The sequence below is a fragment of the Diaphorina citri genome, unplaced genomic scaffold (assembly GCF_000475195.1).
Source record: "Diaphorina citri unplaced genomic scaffold, Diaci psyllid genome assembly version 1.1 scaffold124, whole genome shotgun sequence".
NCBI lineage: Eukaryota > Metazoa > Arthropoda > Insecta > Hemiptera > Psyllidae > Diaphorina > Diaphorina citri.
This window is the reverse complement of record NW_007377561.1, coordinates 310,876-329,462: the sequence shown is the minus strand read 5'-3', so window position 1 is coordinate 329,462 and position 18,587 is coordinate 310,876. Positions and strand designations below refer to the sequence as shown.

The 18,587-nt window shown below is 36.6% G+C and overlaps 4 protein-coding genes, 1 long non-coding RNA gene and 1 pseudogene across 5 annotated transcripts in view; 4 read left to right on the top strand and 2 right to left on the bottom strand.

The window, feature by feature from the left end:
* Window positions 1-2,938, top strand: part of LOC113465561 (DNA ligase 1-like) — a gene marked incomplete at its 5' end in the record, with an annotated part of 5,364 nt that extends 2,426 nt beyond the window's left edge. Inside the window, 2 exons of the mRNA XM_026820172.1 lie at window positions 293-681; window positions 800-2,938. Coding sequence (XP_026675973.1) covers window positions 293-681; window positions 800-2,938 — 2,528 coding nt within the window. The remainder of the gene's footprint in view (window positions 1-292; window positions 682-799) is intronic.
* Window positions 2,939-3,020: 82 nt separating this feature from the next.
* LOC113465560 lies at window positions 3,021-4,842 on the top strand. The gene is made up of 3 exons (XM_026820171.1): window positions 3,021-3,253; window positions 3,992-4,155; window positions 4,697-4,842. Exons 1-3 carry the CDS (start codon window positions 3,126-3,128, stop codon window positions 4,840-4,842), a joined length of 438 nt encoding a protein of 145 aa, XP_026675972.1. The 5' UTR covers window positions 3,021-3,125.
* Window positions 4,843-8,897: 4,055 nt separating this feature from the next.
* On the top strand, window positions 8,898-11,446 carry LOC113465566. The gene is made up of 2 exons (XR_003390233.1): window positions 8,898-10,017; window positions 11,018-11,446. It is a non-coding gene; the product is annotated as an uncharacterized LOC113465566 (long non-coding RNA).
* Window positions 11,447-13,090: 1,644 nt separating this feature from the next.
* On the bottom strand, window positions 13,091-14,635 carry LOC103524906 (the record flags this gene model as incomplete). The annotated part of the gene is made up of 2 exons (XM_026820170.1): window positions 14,172-14,635; window positions 13,091-13,204 (listed from the first exon to the last, which is right to left on the bottom strand). Coding segments are annotated over exons 1-2 (258 nt in total), but the record flags the coding sequence as incomplete, so codon positions are not given.
* Window positions 14,636-15,301: 666 nt separating this feature from the next.
* Window positions 15,302-16,946, top strand: LOC103524905 (exosome complex component RRP46). The gene is made up of 3 exons (XM_017449783.2): window positions 15,302-15,510; window positions 16,208-16,521; window positions 16,770-16,946. Exons 2-3 carry the CDS (start codon window positions 16,210-16,212, stop codon window positions 16,929-16,931), a joined length of 474 nt encoding a protein of 157 aa, XP_017305272.1. The 5' UTR covers window positions 15,302-15,510; window positions 16,208-16,209; the 3' UTR covers window positions 16,932-16,946.
* A 280-nt stretch (window positions 16,947-17,226) lies between these two features.
* Window positions 17,227-18,587, bottom strand: part of LOC103524901 — a 29,330-nt pseudogene continuing 27,969 nt past the window's right edge.

The window sequence follows — 18,587 nt, the reverse complement described above, 5'->3', positions numbered from 1 at the left end:
GACTTGGACTCGAACCACCAACCTCCAGATCCGAAGTCCACCGCGCTAACCAATACACCACTGAGGTTGGTCGTTCTATCTAGAAATCTAGATAATATGAAGTTAAGAGAATAAAAACCTAGGAGTAAGCTATCGTGTACCTTCTATTGTTTTGTCCACCTTCTCAAATAATTCAGGATGAAATCCTATGCCTTGGCTTGGATTTGAACTAGCGACCGTTTGATAACGAGGTGCTACTATTGCAATAATAAAGTGTCCAATGTGTTCGACATTTTTGTGTTTGCTGTTTCAGATGATTCCGAGTCAGACAAGGAGAGTGGCGAGGGTTCCGAGAGTGAGACAGAGACAGAGACTAATTCCATTCTGAACAGAAGTATGAGAAGCAGACGTGTGCTAAGTGATGAAGACAAGAAACCTAGCGTCTCCTCCACTCTACCAAGTCCAAGTAGCAAGACTAGAGCAGGAAGGAAATGTAAAACAGATGAAGACGAAGAAGAAGAAGAGGAGGGAGAAGATGAAAAGAAAGGAAAAGAAGAGGAGGACGACAAGAAGAAATTGCCCTCACACGAAGCGGAGAGGAAAAGCTTGCGTCTGTCACAGCGCAAGAAACAAGAAGCAGACCTTGAGAAGAGATTAGGTCCTGATTCAGACTCTGGGAGTGAAAGTGAAACCCAGGAAGACCCTATGAAAGCCAAAGTTCTAGAAATTATCGAACCATTAGATGATGTAAGAAGCAGACCTTGAGAAGAGATTAGGTCCTGATTCAGACTCTGGGAGTGAAAGTGAAACCCAGGAAGACCCTATGAAAGCCAAAGTTTTAGAAATTATCGAACCATTAGATGATGTGTATGAGTTCAAAGAACCTGAACCTTTCAATTTCAAACAGAAGAAAACCATTTCCCCACCAAGCGGTACAACTGGAGTGAAGGCGAAGAAAAACATCGGCCTGTTTGAAGATTATGATCATATGGAGGAAGATACAGATGATCCAATCAGTGCAGCTATACAACGAGTCATGGATACTTGTAATGAGAACCAAGTGGAAGATATGGATCTGTTGGATCCCAACAGTAGTGATTCGGACCTGAGCAATGATTCTAGTAACATGTGTGAAATGATGCAGAAGAGATTACAGTCCGAGATCAATACATACGAGGGTCCCAAGTCAAGACTCAAGGCAGGAGGACGAGGGAGAGAGGAATCCCCTACACCTATGAGAACACGACGATCTTCAGAAAGTAAATCAGTGAAAAGTGATGACAAAGCTTCACCTAAACCAAGCGGAAGAACCAAGGTGGACAAATCCGAAGGTCCAGAGAAAACTGGCGAAACTGTAAAATCAGAAGGAGAAAGCAATGTTTCATCGAGGATAAAGAAAATTGAAGACAACATTCCAAAAACTAAGAGATCGGAGACTGAATCCATGACAAGCCCGAGAATAAAAAGAGATAACGAGTCACTTGGTAAGGTGAAGAAATTAGACACAGAAACCATTTCTACCACCAAAATAAAGAAAACAGAAGCGGACAAGGAAACGACAACACCAGAATCTCCAAACAGTAAAGTGAAACAGAAATCAGACACCCTGGCATTGGAGAGTAGTATGAAGACAAGACTGAAGAGTGAAACACGGTGCAGCTCCCCTGGTAGTAAAACAAGAAGTAAAACAGAACTAGCACTCAGAGGAGAAGAAGATTCATCAGCAGAGACAAATACCTTGGATATGAAACAACCTGAGTCACCTCTAGATAGCAAACTCAAGACCACTGATAAAGTCAAAACTTTACTCAATGTCAAGAAGACTACAAGTGAGATGGAGGCTATGAAAAAACAAACACCCACCAAGTCAAGTGAGAGCACGAAACCAATACCCAATAAGTCTGGAGACAGTACAAAAGTTCAACCAATGGCTAACAAGTCACCAGAAAATACCAAACCTCAAGTGACAGAGCCACAGCCTCCTCAGCTCTCTAACTCTTCTGTGTCTTCAGTAGACAAATCTACCAAATCCATGGCAAGCGAAGTCAAAGGGAGTTTATCTAAAATATTACCAATGGAATGTGGAGATAAAACCAAGAAACATGATCCTATGGGTTTGAAACTCCAGACCAAGTCCAAAGCAAAGATCCCTGGATCTCCTACTCCTAATGTATCTGTAACAGATATTGTGAAATCAAAACCACAACAGAAAACTCACACAGACTTCTCTATACAAACAGAACCACATGAGCTAGACAAAGATGAAAATTATAAATCAGCCAGTGCGTCTCCCTCACTTCTACCCAAGGTACATAAACTTGAAAGTAGTACCAGTGTAAAGGCTATGACTACAACTGAGACCAAGTCTACAGACATTCCTGTACTACAACGAATAGAAACTGTGTTGCCCAAGACTCCCATCAAACGTGAAGCCATTGACCCTAGCAAGATAGATCTGATCAAGATTAGTCCTAACATGCCTCAGCTGGAGAAAATAGATGCCATTGATCTCGAGAAGGTGGATACAACGGTAGCCGTCACTCCCGCTAAGAGAGAAGATAAGGAAACGCGAGAAGATATGAAATTCCCGCTGTTTAAATTTGAAGATGTGATGGAAACGCCAGAGAAAGTATTCCATGCTGCAGTGGATCAAGATACTACAATCCCACCTCCCTCTCAAGTTAGAACAGACAAGAAAATTGAGTTCAAAATGAAACCCAAGGCCCCATCTCCTCCTGGATTTGGTAAAACAGAGCGCGTTAGAAAACTAATTCGACTAAGAATGGGTGAGTCACCTAGCAAAGAGAAGCCTTTGCCTAAAGAAAAGAAATCACCACAGCAAGCTCAGGTGAAGAAATATTTAGGACCAGCTAGTAAACCAGACACAAAGCAAAGCCCAAGAAGGCAAATCGAGAAGAATCTAAACGCACGCAATCTGCAATTTTTTCTCATGTGTTAGTGTTGAACATTTTTGTCCAATTTAATCAAAATGGGGTTAAAATAAATAAAACATCGAGTTGAAACTTCACACTCCCTTCACTCATATGTTTTATTTTCCCTAGGAGGAGGAAGTGGACAACACGTTGCTATGCAAGGAGACCATACCGGGAAGTCCTACGCCCTATCAGGATGAGCTGAACCTCATCATGGAACTACCCCCCACTACGAGCAGCAGTTGTAGCAATAGTAGCAGTACAGGGAGTACTACTGCTAATGCTGTGCTGGACAATACCCCGCCCACCACACCAGAGTCAAGTCTATCTCCACCTCGCAAGTAAGTCAATTGATGAAATTAAATAGAAGGGACCGACCTAGCCCTTACAAGGCAGGTGTTCTACCAAAAAAAAAAAGAGTTTGACAGAGGGAACTGTAACAACGGAGGTCTTACCGTCCCGAAATCTAAGAGAAGGAAGACAGGATAAGAGAAAACCAGTTCGCCTTAAGTTACCTGTACAAAATTAAGTTCGTCCCGGGTGGGACTCGAACCCCCGATCTTCGAGGTAAATGGCTGGTCTTATCTGGATTTCAACCAGCTCCCATGATTTGCGCTGTAGAGACTGAATAAGCCCTGACTTAGCCAGCAATACATGTGCTGGTCCATTTGCATTTATTTCAAAATAACTTGAACGTTTCATTGACTGTAAAGTTCTTGAGTGCCAGCCTAGTTAACTTTAAGGGTAGCGCGTCTGCCTTGTAAGCGCTAGGTCGCGGATTCGATTCCCGTCTGGGGCGAATGTAATCTTAAGCAAATTGGTTTCTTTCATATGTTTTTTTTTCCATAGAATACCTTGTTTATCCTGCTCGATTGAGACTAAAAAGTTCCTTTACCCCAGCAGTCTAAACAAGGTCTCGTGTATTTTATGTGTTTAACAACAAAATACAATAAATGCATAATACAATACAATACATAATGTTTACAACAAAATACCTTGTTTAATTATTTTAAAAAAGGTTCGTTCTCAGAACGGCTGTTCTTGAGTGTTTACTAATGGAGTTGTTTTTATTGTTGTAGCGAGTGTTCAACGCCGTACGAGGCAGGAAGTACGGGTGGCATGTATGCCAAGATGATGACCGGAGACACCGAGAGTCCGAAAAAGATGTCTGGAATGAAGAGGAGGAGCAGTCAGACCGAACGGAATCTGAAGAAGCGACTCAAACAGAGCCCTCGCAACACAGGTACGTCCTTAAGTCTAGAGAGGTAGACTGTTTTTTAGGTACGTAGACGTAATTTTTACGCACTCATTAAAAAAGAGCTGTTTTTTGCGACTGTGAGATGCACAATCAAAAATAGATATGTTTCAAGTTTCAAAACATTTTTTATTATTTAAAAAAGAGCTGTTTTTTGCGACTGTGAGATGCACAATCAAAAATAGATATGTTTCAAGTTTCAAAACATTTTTTATTATTTAAAAAAATACAATTATTACGAAAATAAACGAGGTGTGAGTAAAAATTACTCACGTGTACCCTTCTAGGGTTAAACAGGGTTTATACGCGACCTGGAAAACATGAAAAAGTCATGGAATCTGAAAACCGTTCAAACGGTCATGGAAAATCGTGAAAGTTTAAAGAAAACCTATTCTAGCGCGTACAAGGCAGACACTCTTTCTTCTAAACGATATAGGAGTAGGGTAGCTGATGCCAAGTTTTATTTGAAGCAAAGAATTTGGAAAAGAGAAGAGGAGAAGTGAACTTTACGTTGTTTTGTGGCTTTCAGGTGCAGGGAGTGACAGTGATGACTTATCTCTGTCAGAAACTTTCAGCATTTTCTCTCCAAGTACTACTGACATCACCAAATCCAAGTACAGCTACTTTGTAGAACTTGGTAAGTCATTGATTGGATTACCTTTGAAATTAGAATAAGCTTATAAAAATTGATCCTATTACCTGCCTCGGTGGCGTAGGAGTTGTTGTTGTTGTAGCGGCTTTAGCTTTCGCCGAATGGCGATAACAGAATTACCTGCCTCGGTGGCGTAGGAGTTGTTGTTGTTGTTGTTGTTGTTGTTGTAGCGGCTTTAGCTTTCGCCGAATGGCGATAACAGAATAAAGAAATGAAAAGATGTCTTTTTGTATCTGCTATACACCGGGGTGATGGTCTCATTGGCTGGCTCGTCCTGAACCGCAGTCAACCATCGTGAGGACTTGTGCTTGGTCTTTAAAAGCAGAGAGAACCCTTTGAGGAACTGCCAGCTTGCTAGGCTGGTTAGGGTTAGCTGTTCTCCTCCCTGTTTATAGTCCCACAGCCAGACGCTAGTCTTCTCTCTGTTTAACGGCCCCTAGCCAGAAGTAGGCTACTACTATTATTGTGGTCAAACTCTCAAATTTTATGAGGATAAAATTCCATACCTCGGCTGGGATTGAACCCACGCCCTCCTGTTTACCAGGCGAGCGCCTTGACCACTACTTTGATTGACAGATCCAGAACTTCTTACAACCGAGCGCCATTTCAACCTGCTTCATGTTCATAAGTTTAATGGCCATAGATCTTCAACTTACCTTCACCTCGGAATACAAGGTCGGCGCTATCCTAGCTCTGGTCGCCCTGACTATTCTTTTAGCCTCACTAGTAAAATTCAGTGACGCAATAGAACGAGCCAATGCAAAGGTCCAATACAAGCTTTTCTTTGAAACGGCTTGGTATGAGAAAAGCAGTCGATTCAAAGCACTCATACGTGTTGCCATTATGAGGTGTAATCGATCGGAGCATTTCTCGTTCCATTCAGGCTTCATGGCGTACGATAGACCACTGCTGTTATCTCTGTTCTCCAAAACGTACAAGTTCTGCAATTGGTTGTTCTATGTGGAACATAAGAAGAAACGTATGATGGGTTGAACGTAAATCCTGTTCGGCTACCGGGGAGATAGTTGCGCCCATTGGTTTTATATTGCGACGATTTTGAAGAAGCGCAAGACCTCTAATGTCCAATCTTACCATAGAGAGTTTTCAGTTAATCCAGAGTTTAAGATTTTTTTCCCCACTTCGAACATCCTTTTTCCCTATGGTTTTCTACATTCAAAACCCCCCATTGGTTTTATATTGCGACGATTTTGAAGAAGCGCAAGACCTCTAATGTCCAATCTTACCATAGAGAGTTTTCAGTTAATCCAGAGTTTAAGATTTTTTTCCCCACTTCGAACATCCTTTTTCCCTATGGTTTTCTACATTCAAAACCCTGCCATTTCATGACCGTTCAAGATAATTACTTCAAGTCTAACAAATATTGAACGTTAGAACATGGAGCAGTTTTTGTATTTTTTGCCATCCTGTAAGATAATTACTTCAAGTCTAACAAATATTGAACGTTAGAACATGGAGCAGTTTTTGTAATTTTTGCCATCCTGTGGTTCAATTTGAACAAAAGATACAGGGGGTAACAAATGTCACTCAAATTTCAAACATATTAGGTAGGTACATAGGTATTGATTTTCTTTAACCACGATCGAATAAACTACGGGCTAAAAAATTCCCGGAGGGACGGGCCCAGCTTGTTTGTTTTCCTCCAAGTATATGGCCCCAAAGACACCCAAATTTGGGCAAGGGCATTTATTTACAGTAAACTGCAAAAGATACAAAATTTGTTTTTGGTCGGTCAGCTAATATAAAGTAATAATTAATAATTGTTCTAATAACTAAAATCAATAAATTGGATAATTGAAATTACAATTAAATTGAGTTCTACAATTATTTTCTAAGTAGGTATGTAAATAAATAAATTAAAGTTGTCTTTTACGATAGTAAGTAGGTACCTAATATTTAAACCTTATACCCAAGTTCTGAGTTAGTAATTCTCACAAGAGCCATTTCTCTCTAGGAAGGCTGGCAAATCACGCTTCTGGCGTAGTTTGTCAACCATCCCATTGGATTAACGGCTTTAGCTCCTTTTTCTTCGTTCCTGACTTGGACTTATCATATTTTGTTGTTACTTTCCCCATTTTGCTGAAACAAAATTATTCGTTGACACCCTTCACTTATGATCACCTAAAAGGTCTTTTCGTGCAAATGGTGACCTTTTAGGTGGGTATTTGCAAATATTAGACGAACTCTAACCCCATCTGAACATGAGAGGAGAAGAAGAAGAAGGAGAAATAATAACAGTGGGTAAATTTATTGTAAAAAAAGGTCTTTAGCTCCTTTTTCTTCGTTCCTGACTTGGACTTATCATATTTTGTTGTTACTTTCCCCATTTTGCTGAAACAAAATAATAGTAAAAAATACCTACCGAAGTAGATAGGTTCCTAGATAAATTTAAGCTATTTAGGCATTTGATACAAATAAAAGGTATCAAATATTCAGCTTCTGATCAAAAGTGCGAACAAAAAACAACTCGAAGGATGTGTCGAAGACAACAATTATTTAAACAATATTTTGCAGAAATCATTGACAACCCACGTTATCTAGGGATATAATATGAAAATGCAACCAAAGAGCAATATAAATTGATTAAACAATGATATGGGAAGAATTATAGAAAAAAACACACAAAAAGATTAAATAGGTACCTATGCACAATAGAGTCCTAAAGATAAAGAAACAACTGTGTCGGCAACTAAAACGGACCAAATATGATATCGACACTGATATATTTTGCCGTTGACGCTCCTCCTTCTTTTCAATAAATAGCTAAAAAATGTCAATAAAACAACTTTATCAATTAATTAAACATTGATAAATACCTGCCAATATTAATCAAAGATAATCGCCATAGAAAACATTAAAGATTACCTGTTTTTGGATGTTCTCAGTAGAGATCACAAATGACTATTACTTCAGTTGTGTCGGCAGTTAGAATTAGTATGAGTGAGTGAGTCAGTCAGTCAGTCAGTCAGTGAGTGAGTCAGTTACACAAGGGGCTGTATATATTTTAGATATGCCATAGAGGAAAGTATTGTAAGAACGTCTCTTCTAATAAGTAATTCGAGAAAGTTGTATATTTTAAGCTTGTAACATATAGCTCTAATAATTATTAGCTTATAAGCTAATAACATTAAATTTAATTTAATTATGAATTCGTATTTTTCTAATATAAGACATGTTTTTATTATTATTTATTTTTAGCTTTTAAAGTTAGCATTGAAATGTATTCTAATTTTTCGATTATGTATACCTCCCCTGTAAATTGTAATATTTTTTTGGATGTATTAAAGTGACATTAAAATTAAATTTCAAAATTCCTACTTTTTATTGTACTTTTTAAGGTATTGACATTTCCTTAATTATAAATATGTACAACTTGGTTATAAACCTGCCTCGGTGGCGTAGTGGTCAAGACGCTCGCCTGGTAAACAGGAGAGCGTGGGTTCGATCCCAAAGAACAGGATTATTATTTTTAATTAGATTCATATTAGACACCCAAAGTAGTTTTCCAGCCTTACGTGTGTTTTTCAGGTAGTTAAGTGGTTAATTTTCCGGGAAGGACGTGAGGTAAAAAGGCAAATAAGTTCTCATTCTGATCCTTGAATAAAGCGCAAGTTTTCCTGCGCTAAAATTTTCTTGGACAAAAACCGCGTGTTTCGTAACGTGAAAATCAAACATAACAACGTAAATCTTTTCCGAACTTAAAAAAAAAAAAACCATATCGCAACTGAACTTTGGAAATCGGATCGCGGATGTATTATTTTGTGCTCTGGCTCGTGAATTTAACAAAAACTGTTTATCGATTAAAATGAAAAAATGACCTAAAATCTGAGAAAGGTCTGACTTGGTAGACTTCTGAAGGTTGGTGGTTTTAAGTCCAAGTCAAGTCATATAATTTGGTGAATCAATCGAAGAACGAGACGTGTGACATAAAATATAGGTACCTATTATGTATACGTACATATTCAATAAATGTACATGGATTTCCTTCAGTACCTACTTGAATGGTTTTATATGTGCTCTGGCTCGTGAATTTAACAAAAACTGTTTATCGATTAAAATGAAAAAATGACCTAAAATCTGAGAAAGGTCTGATTTTTTTTTTATAGTGGTTTTTTGGGCATTTCCCGGAAACGAAGACGAAGTTAGGAAAATGACCCAAAGAACCTTGTTGGAAATGATGAGATCTACCTACCCTGAGCCGTTCAGTGTTTTTCTGGCGCACCCTGTATAAAATAAGGTGGGCATGATACCAGTCAGCCGTTACGAGAACGAATTTATCCGTTTAGGATAAAGTTCACCTTGGGCGGAAATCAAACCCGCGACCTAGAGCTTACTAAGCTGTTCTTTTTTTCATCTCAGTTGAAGGCACATAGTTGGTTAATCTTTAGAATTGGACAAATAAAATTACACTCCTCACACCCTTGGTTGTAAGATGTTTTTATATCATCTATGAAAAATTTGATCAATGCTGGACTCATTACTCATGGGTATCAAGTTGTTCTGTTTGGAGTCTTTTCCTCAAAGGTACTGTTTTTAGAGGCCTTTTGTATTTCCCAGTTTTGAAAATAATAAACAATAAAATAAATACATAAATGTACATAAATAAACAATAAAACAAGAGGGCACATGATTATGTTTAGATATGTTTTATTTATTAGTATGTACAAGAATGAACACATATGTATAATAGGACACAAGATCCACAAAATAGGATACAATATTAAAGAAATGAAAAGACATTAAATTATAAACTAAAAATAATTATAAAAAGTAAAAAAGCAGTAGTGACTATATTCCAGGGTCTTTAGAAATAAATAGGGACAGACTGTTTGATCTGATGAGCCTAATGTTCAACACAAGCAAGAAGTCTCATCTTTCAATAAAACTAGGTATGTATGTATTTAGTATGAAAAAAAGCAAACATGCATATTTCAAAGAAGAAAATCCATTTATTTTCTAAAGTCAAAGCTATGTCAAAACTCAAGTTGAACAAAGTGTGTTCTAATTTTTAACTTGACATTTCCTTTGGGTTTTAGACTGTTAGTTTGTATCAAAATAACTCTCAACAGTTTGTTCTCTAATTTAAAACAAAATTTGACAGGTATGTTACTTAGGAGTTGTAGGAGCAGGTTGGAAGATGCATTTAATGCTCCATCCATTGCATCCTATCCCATATTCAGGTGATTTAGGTTTGATGACATTGGTGTGTTGGTTGGGTATATTAGTATTATTAATTAATTATACCCTAATGCCCTAATTAATTATTACAAAAGTCAAGATCAAGAAACTGCGAAGAAAAAGTAATGTAGTTAAGTTCAAATAAAAGCTTAAAATATTATTTCGTTGGATACCAAGTGAGACGGATGTCGTAGTAAATGGTAAATTCGATCATAAACTTGCCAAATAATCCATTTCCGCTTTCCTAGGTAAATAATCCCTTGCGGAAAGAAACCCCATTTATGAATAAATCTATCTTCAACACGACTCTTGGTTGGTTTAGATGATGCTAGTAAGCATTCCAGCTACTGATCTTGGGTGACAACTGGCATCCAGTAACATTACTTGCTAATTATTCAGAAGTCATGGCTACAAAAAAGAAAGCTCCTTTTTTGTGTTAAACCCAACCCTATAATAACACTGGTCAGTGTTTGTTTGTGACAGCTACTTTTTGTAGCAATTTTCCTTTGACATGACTTCTGAACAAGTACCCATTACTTTTCCTTTGTACAAGATGACCTTGTGTAAGGACAGCCACTCATTCTGAGACCATCTTATTGTGTGTGGTGGAAAAAGGAGGAGAACCAGGTCTGTCTGAGTGTCAGATGGTCTTACAGACTTAGGTCTATCAGACAGTATCATGCTTTTTACAGCACATATGTTAAGATGGTCTCACCTCACAGACCTAGGTCTGAGTGTGAGAGAAGGGCATAATCCAAACATCATCATGAAAAAGAAAATAATGTCTCTCTCAAGCAGTATGTACCATGCAACTGCATGATTTTCCACACTTCCTCTTCTATATGCTATGCTGTCATGTTGATATCACCCTCTATGTGTAAAGGGCCAGGCAATAATATTAATCATTATGTTAAATGTCTGAAGGGTTATAAACTTTATTTTCAGGTATGGATAGTAAGATGCATTTAATGCTCCATCCATTGCATCCTATCCCATATTCAGGTGATTTAGGTTTGATGACATTGGTGTGTTGGTTGGTTTTTTTAAGTGGATGTCCAGTTGGTTCTTGAATTGGTTGATATACTCGTAAGTAGCTTTAATGACTTCATGGGTTAGGTTGTTCTAATCCATGAAGACTCTATTTGACAGGAAACTGGTCCTTTACTTCTTTTTGGTTCTTTCTTTGTTGAGCTTCATGGAATGCCCTCTTATGTTCATAGGGTTTAGGTTGAAGTTCAGGTCATTATTTGGCAAGCATTTGTGGTTTGTAACTATTTTGTATGTTTCTATCAAATCTTCTCTTCTCACATTTAGCTTTTTTACCATCATTATTATACTGTGCTAAGCCACATAAAAATCTTTTGTAAGGAATTCTTTTTCTGACAAAATGTAACACATAGTCCCAAAAAACTTTTCCACAGTACCTGCCCATCAATTTTACAATTGTTTTTTTAGAGTTGTTTTTATTTAGGTACATTTAAATGATTTTTTAATTGCAAGTATTGGCTGGTATTGTTTGATTAGCTGATTCTATTTCAGCCTCCAATTGAGAAGAGCTTGTAGATTCATTCTGGGATGTTTGAATGGTTCTTGATTCTGGACAAATATTGTAGTTATTTGGAGGTGGTGTTCCTTCTCTTTGGAAAACATGTACCCTTTCTTGAACAGATTCCATTTGCACAAGCTGTCTTTCTAATATTTTTTTACTCAATCTTTTACGAGCAAGTGTTATTTGCCTCATCAATGTATGATGACATTGTAGGCGATATATACATTGTCGGCAAATAGTTTTTGGCAATGGATCTCCTGGATCAATCTGTGAACAAAAGTATAGAAGAAGAAATAATATGAACCAAACATAAAGGCAAACAGCGGAGTTTATTCTTAAATAATATGTTACTCAGTAGACTTATAATTTACCATGTCTATTGTGATCAATATATCTTATGTAGGTACTTAGGTATTTGCATTTTTATTTCTTTATTCAACCCAAAACAAGCACAATATAGGTACCTACTTGGAGCCAATACCTAGGAACAAATTGACTAAAATTCATGTTTTGATTTCACTTGTATTATTTTTGACTAATCTAATAAAAAAAAGAATGTGTGTGTGTTGGTTTGAACTTTATTTATGCCTGGCCAAACCACTCATCCGATTGCTATGAAACTTTGTCAACTTATTGCTTGCACACCCGTGAAGGTTATAGGCTATTTTCTGGTTTGTTTTTGTTAAGCTACTCCGAGCAAGACCACTATATGGATGAGTGACATGAATGGCCATGCCTTAGGGATTTACTAGCAGAAATCCGGAGCAAAGTGACAGATTTCGGCTAGTCTAATATATAAAAATGAATGTTTGTGAATGGCCATGCCTTAGGGATTTACTAGCAGAAATCCGGAGCAAAGTGACAGATTTCGGCTAGTCTAATATATAAAAATGAATGTTTGTTTGTTCAAACTTTATGCCCGGCCAAACCACTCATCTGATTGCTGTGAAACTTAGTGAACCTATTGCTTGCACTCCCACGAAGGTTATAGGCTATTTTCCAGTTCATTTTTTTTAAGCTACACCAAGCAAGACCACTAAATAAAAATTTTTTAAAAAAAAAAAAAAAAAAAAAAAAAAAACATGGGATTCATATGTTTTTTAAAAAGAAGTTTTATTGGGTTACAATAATTTTATTTTAAACATACAAGTAGTAGGTAGGTACATAAAAATTTACAATTGAACTTAATTAAAGAATCAAGCCAGTGTTACTAGCTTACTTCTGCCCAGATGCCTGGCAACGCTTTTCTCCAACAAAGGTACTTAAAATTAGGTACAAAAGAGCTGTTGACACTGATTTGAGAGCATCTGACAAGTTCTTATAAGTCAATCTAGTTCTCTGCTCGGTTTTGGTCAGTTTTAATTTGGAAAATAGCTGTTCACAAATATAATAAAATTAGGTACAAAAGAGCTGTTGACACTGATTTGAGAGCATCTGACAAGTTCTTATAAGTCAATCTAGTTCTCTGCTCGGTTTTGATCAGTTTTAATTTGGAAAATAGCTGTTCACAAATATAGTAATATTTTTTTACTCAATCTTTTACGAGCAAGTGTTATTTGCCTCATCAATGTATGATGACATTGTAGGCGATATATACATTGTCGGCAAATAGTTTTTGGCAATGGATCTCCTGGATCAATCTGTGAACAAAAGTATAGAAGAAGAAATAATATGAACCAAACATAAAGGCAAACAGCAGAGTTTATTCTTAAATAATATGTTACTCAGTAGACTTATAATTTACCATGTCTATTGTGATCAATATATCTTATGTAGGTACTTAGGTATTTGCATTTTTATTTCTTTATTCAACCCAAAACAAGCACAATATAGGTACCTACTTGGAGCCAATACCTAGGAACAAATTGACTAAAATTCATGTTTTGATTTCACTTGTATTATTTTTGACTAATCTAATAAAAAAAAGAATGTGTGTGTGTTGGTTTGAACTTTATTTATGCCTGGCCAAACCACTCATCCGATTGCTATGAAACTTTGTCAACTTATTGCTTGCACACCCGTGAAGGTTATAGGCTATTTTCTGGTTTGTTTTTGTTAAGCTACTCCGAGCAAGACCACTATATGGATGAGTGACATGAATGGCCATGCCTTAGGGATTTACTAGCAGAAATCCGGAGCAAAGTGACAGATTTCGGCTAGTCTAATATATAAAAATGAATGTTTGTGTGTTTGTTTGTTCAAACTTTATGCCCGGCCAAACCACTCATCTGATTGCTGTGAAACTTAGTGAACCTATTGCTTGCACTCCCACGAAGGTTATAGGCTATTTTCCAGTTCATTTTTTTTAAGCTACACCAAGCAAGACCACCTAAGCTACACCAAGCAAGGGACAAAAAAGGATAAGTGACATGAACAGCCATGCCTTAAGGATTTACCTACTAGCAGAAATCCAGAGTGAAGCAATGAATTTTGACTAGGAGGGTGAGGAGATCCTAGTGCATAGATTTGATCACGTGTAAACCACGCAGATTTCTTATTATTAAAGAAATACGAGTAGGGTGTCCATGATTACAACAGGTGTCGGCGATTGGGGGTTTTACCCTACTTAATAATAATAAATATAATAATATAGGTAGATGAGCTTACTTTGACAGGCAGGTATTCCTTGATTTTTGACACAAGTTTGAGCCGTCTCCCTTCCTCTCCATACATATGGATCACACATCGATTCATTTTTGAACAAAGTCGACAAATAAACCCTGTCATGATGGCTCCATCTAAACTGCCCATGGTTTTTTTTTTTTTATTTTAATAAATTACTTTGCAAGTGGGGGATAGACACTAATTAATCTTCGCAGATGGGAGTTTTCTGGATCTTTTTCACTCTTTTGACCATGGCTGTGAGTTACAGTTCTAAAATATGAGAGACAAACAAGATCATTCACCTGTCAAACTTAGAGTTATAAAAAATAATTAATAATAGAGATTATATAGAGAAAATACCAATTGAAAATTGCATTCAATTTGAATAAAATATGATTAATCCAATAGGTAGATAGTTAGATAGGTACAACAGAACAAAATGGAAAAAGTAAAAAACTGAATACAAGAACCAAGAACAAGAGTGAAGAGTGATTAATAATAGAGATTATATAGAGAAAATACCAATTGAAAATTGCATTCAATTTGAATAAAATATGATTAATCCAATAGGTAGATAGTAGATAGTTAGATAGGTACAACAGAACAAAATGGAAAAAGTAAAAAACTGAATACAAGAACCAAGAACAAGAGTGAAGAGTGATTAATGATAGTGATAGAACCATGAACCAATGAAATGAAAAACAAATCCTAAGCAGCGTATTAAAACTCGCTAATCAAAAATTGAATCCGGATTTGGACGGATTTTCTACGTTAGAAAAATACGCTTCAAAAGATTCGGATTTCGGGTCCTTTTCGATCACTTTAAATAAAAATCGACTCATTTTGAAATCCACATGTTGAGTCGTATTTTATTATGAGAAACAAAACTGGATCAAACATGGCTGAACCAATGAGATTGTGAGATTTCGGATTTCGCTGTGTTTACGTCCAAAGCGGAATCTCATTGGTTCACAATTCACATAATAAAATACAACTTTGTTGTCATGTACGGAGGGAAATTCAAATTATTATTAGTTTATTAGTATATTAGTATTATAATCACAATTCACATAATAAAATACAACTTTGTTGTCATGTACGGAGGGAAATTCAAATTATTATTAGTTTATTAGTATATTAGTATTATTAATTAATTATACCCTAATGCCCTAATTAATTATTACAAAAGTCAAGATCAAGAAACTGCGAAGAAAAAGTAATGTAGTTAAGTTCAAATAAAAGCTTAAAATATTATTTCGTTGGATACCAAGTGAGACGGATGTCGTAGTAAATGGTAAATTCGATCATAAACTTGCCAAATAATCCATTTCCGCTTTCCTAGGTAAATAATCCCTTGCGGAAAGAAACCCCATTTATGAATAAATCTATCTTCAACACGACTCTTGGTTGGTTTAGATGATGCTAGTAAGCATTCCAGCTACTGATCTTGGGTGACAACTGGCATCCAGTAACATTACTTGCTAATTATTCAGAAGTCATGGCTACAAAAAAGAAAGCTCCTTTTTTGTGTTAAACCCAACCCTATAATAACACTGGTCAGTGTTTGTTTGTGACAGCTACTTTTTGTAGCAATTTTCCTTTGACATGACTTCTGAACAAGTACCCATTACTTTTCCTTTGTACAAGATGACCTTGTGTAAGGACAGCCACTCATTCTGAGACCATCTTATTGTGTGTGGTGGAAAAAGGAGGAGAACCAGGTCTGTCTGAGTGTCAGATGGTCTTACAGACTTAGGTCTATCAGACAGTATCATGCTTTTTACACCACATATGTTAAGATGGTCTCACCTCACAGACCTAGGTCTGAGTGTGAGAGAAGGGCATAATCCAAACATCATCATGAAAAAGAAAATAATGTCTCTCTCAAGCAGTATGTACCATGCAACTGCAAGATTTTCCACACTTCCTCTTCTATATGCTATGCTGTCATGTTGATATCACCCTCTATGTGTAAAAGGCCAGGCAATAATATTAATCATTATGTTAAATGTCTGAAGGGTTATAAACTTTATTTTCAGGTATGGATAGCTTAAGAGAACTCAAGTCTCAACTCAATATTTTATCTCGCTCAGATGGGTCAGTCATTTTCTCTCAAGGACAAACAGTTGTCGTAGCAAGTATGTATGGACCGGTGGAAGCTAAAATTCAGAAGACCATCATTGACAAAGCCAGTGTTGAAGTAATTTTCAGACCAAAAAGTGGATTGTCTTTTGTACAAGATAGACTGAAGGAGAGTGTGATCAAGTCAACATGTGAGTCAGCTTTGCTCACCATGCTGCATCCTCGTACATCTGTTATACTTACCATTCAAGAACTACAAGACCAAGGCAGTGTAAGTAAAGGAGTTCCTACAGAATTATTTGACAAACTGGGCAATTGGGTAAAGAAAATAAAGTAAAAAATCATCAGTAGGAAAGTACTAAAAAAAAAAAAAAAAATGTAAATTAGATGAACAATTAAAAAGTTGTCTAAAAAAAAAAAAAAAAAAAAAAATGTAAATTAGATGAACAATTAAAAAGTTGTCTCAGATAATTTTAAACTGAGATAGGGTACTTATACATTCTTTCCATTTCATTTCAGCTTTTGTCCTGTTGTATCAATGCTGCTTGTCTTGCTCTCATTAACTCTGGTATTTCAATGAGATATATTCTTGCAGCAGTATCCTGTATAATTAATGATAAAAATGAAGTAATTTTAGATGCTAATCAGATCCAATCCAATGTAAGTATAAACCTCCTTTAATGGACATTAATTTGTTTTAAATAATACATGTAGGTATGCCCAGAACATGTATTATTTAACAAATGAAACCTCCTTTAATGGGCACCTTCAAACACAGGCATGTCAAACTCAAAATGTATAGAGGGCCATTTTTGATATTTGTTGAACATTGGCGGGCAGCAGGTATTCACCCTCCTCCCCCCCCTTAGTAAAAAAAATGTTGTCTTCTTCTTCTTTGCCTTTTCCCATGTTCAGATGGGGTCAGTGTTTGTTTTTTTCCCTAAAAAAAAAAAAAAAAAAAAAAAAAAAAAAAAATGGTCCTAATTTGTATAAGGTGTAGGATAGAGTACAGATGTCTTCTTTACAACTTTTGTGGGTTACTATGTATTTTTATCATCCATCTTTTTACATTAATGGTAATGCCACCACACCACTGATTGCTACTTGTTAAAGTAGCTACCCTATTGTGCTCACGACGCTGAGTGCACCCCGAAGCTTAAGCACAGAGCCAAACAAACGGGACCTCCGGCGTGCAAGCCTTGTGTGATACCCACTTGTCCAAAGGGGCCATAAAAAAAGTAAAAATATTTGAAACCTATCTACCTAGTCCTTACAATGTCCGAAAAGTACCTATAGGCGAAGATTTTGCACAATGACTAGAACCAAATCAAATTATTAATAATTTCCTATCAAACAAAGCTACGTTTACTGGACACAGAGGAAACTGAGTCTCCTGTTCTTCTCCGAGAATAAGAGTTATGTAGAGTGCTTGGTTCTTCCTCATTGCTGGAAATGTCTTGTGAGATCCAATTTTGTCTCCTCCACAATTGTTCATTATCAAGAGGAGGGGGGATGTTAGGCACAGGGATGTTATCAAGAGTTGGGGGAGAGAATGTACCTCCTAGTGGTGGAAGGCGGTGATCATAGCTGTGTTCGTGATCTTCATCTGAATGATATCCATTTTCGTTAAAGTTATTGCCAGGTCCATACAATTGTCTCATTTCATCATCACTTAGGGGAGGTGGTGGAATTGCATAGCTTGGCATGAAAAATGCAGGTTGTGGAACAGGAGATGTATGGTCCAAGAACAACGAAGAGGTGGGGCTAAGCATTTTATCAGGGTCATCATATGTTTGTGTATGCATTTCTCGAAATGAAGTTTCACTTTTTATGCCCATAGAAACGAGTTTGGAACGCAATACTTTGTTATCTAAGTTGAGACTTTCGATTTTCCTTTCCGCTGCTCTCCAGTTCATCCAGATTTGTTCTCTTTCACTTTCTAACTTAGTTTTTGAGAGTTTTTCTTCATTCTTTTGGTCAGTCAACTCAACTTTCAGAGAGTCATACTTTTCTCTCAGTATGTTGTTTTCTTCATTCAAAACACAATTTTCTTTTCTTAAATTCATGAGAGCTTTGGCTAGACTATCATCATCACCTAGTTTTTCATTAATTAGGTCGTCCTTGTCAGCAATTTCTTTTTTCAATTTATCTTCGAGTTGTTGGAAGTAGTCTGTTATGTATTTTAGCTTGTTACTCAAATCAACCTTTTCTTTAACAAGCATATCATAAGACTCCCTTAGATCATTTACTTCTTTCTGTGTCATTCTTTGATGGTCTTCCAAAAGTTTGTGAGCTTCTCTTTCTCCTTCTAGTTGATGATTCAGATTTTGGTTTTCT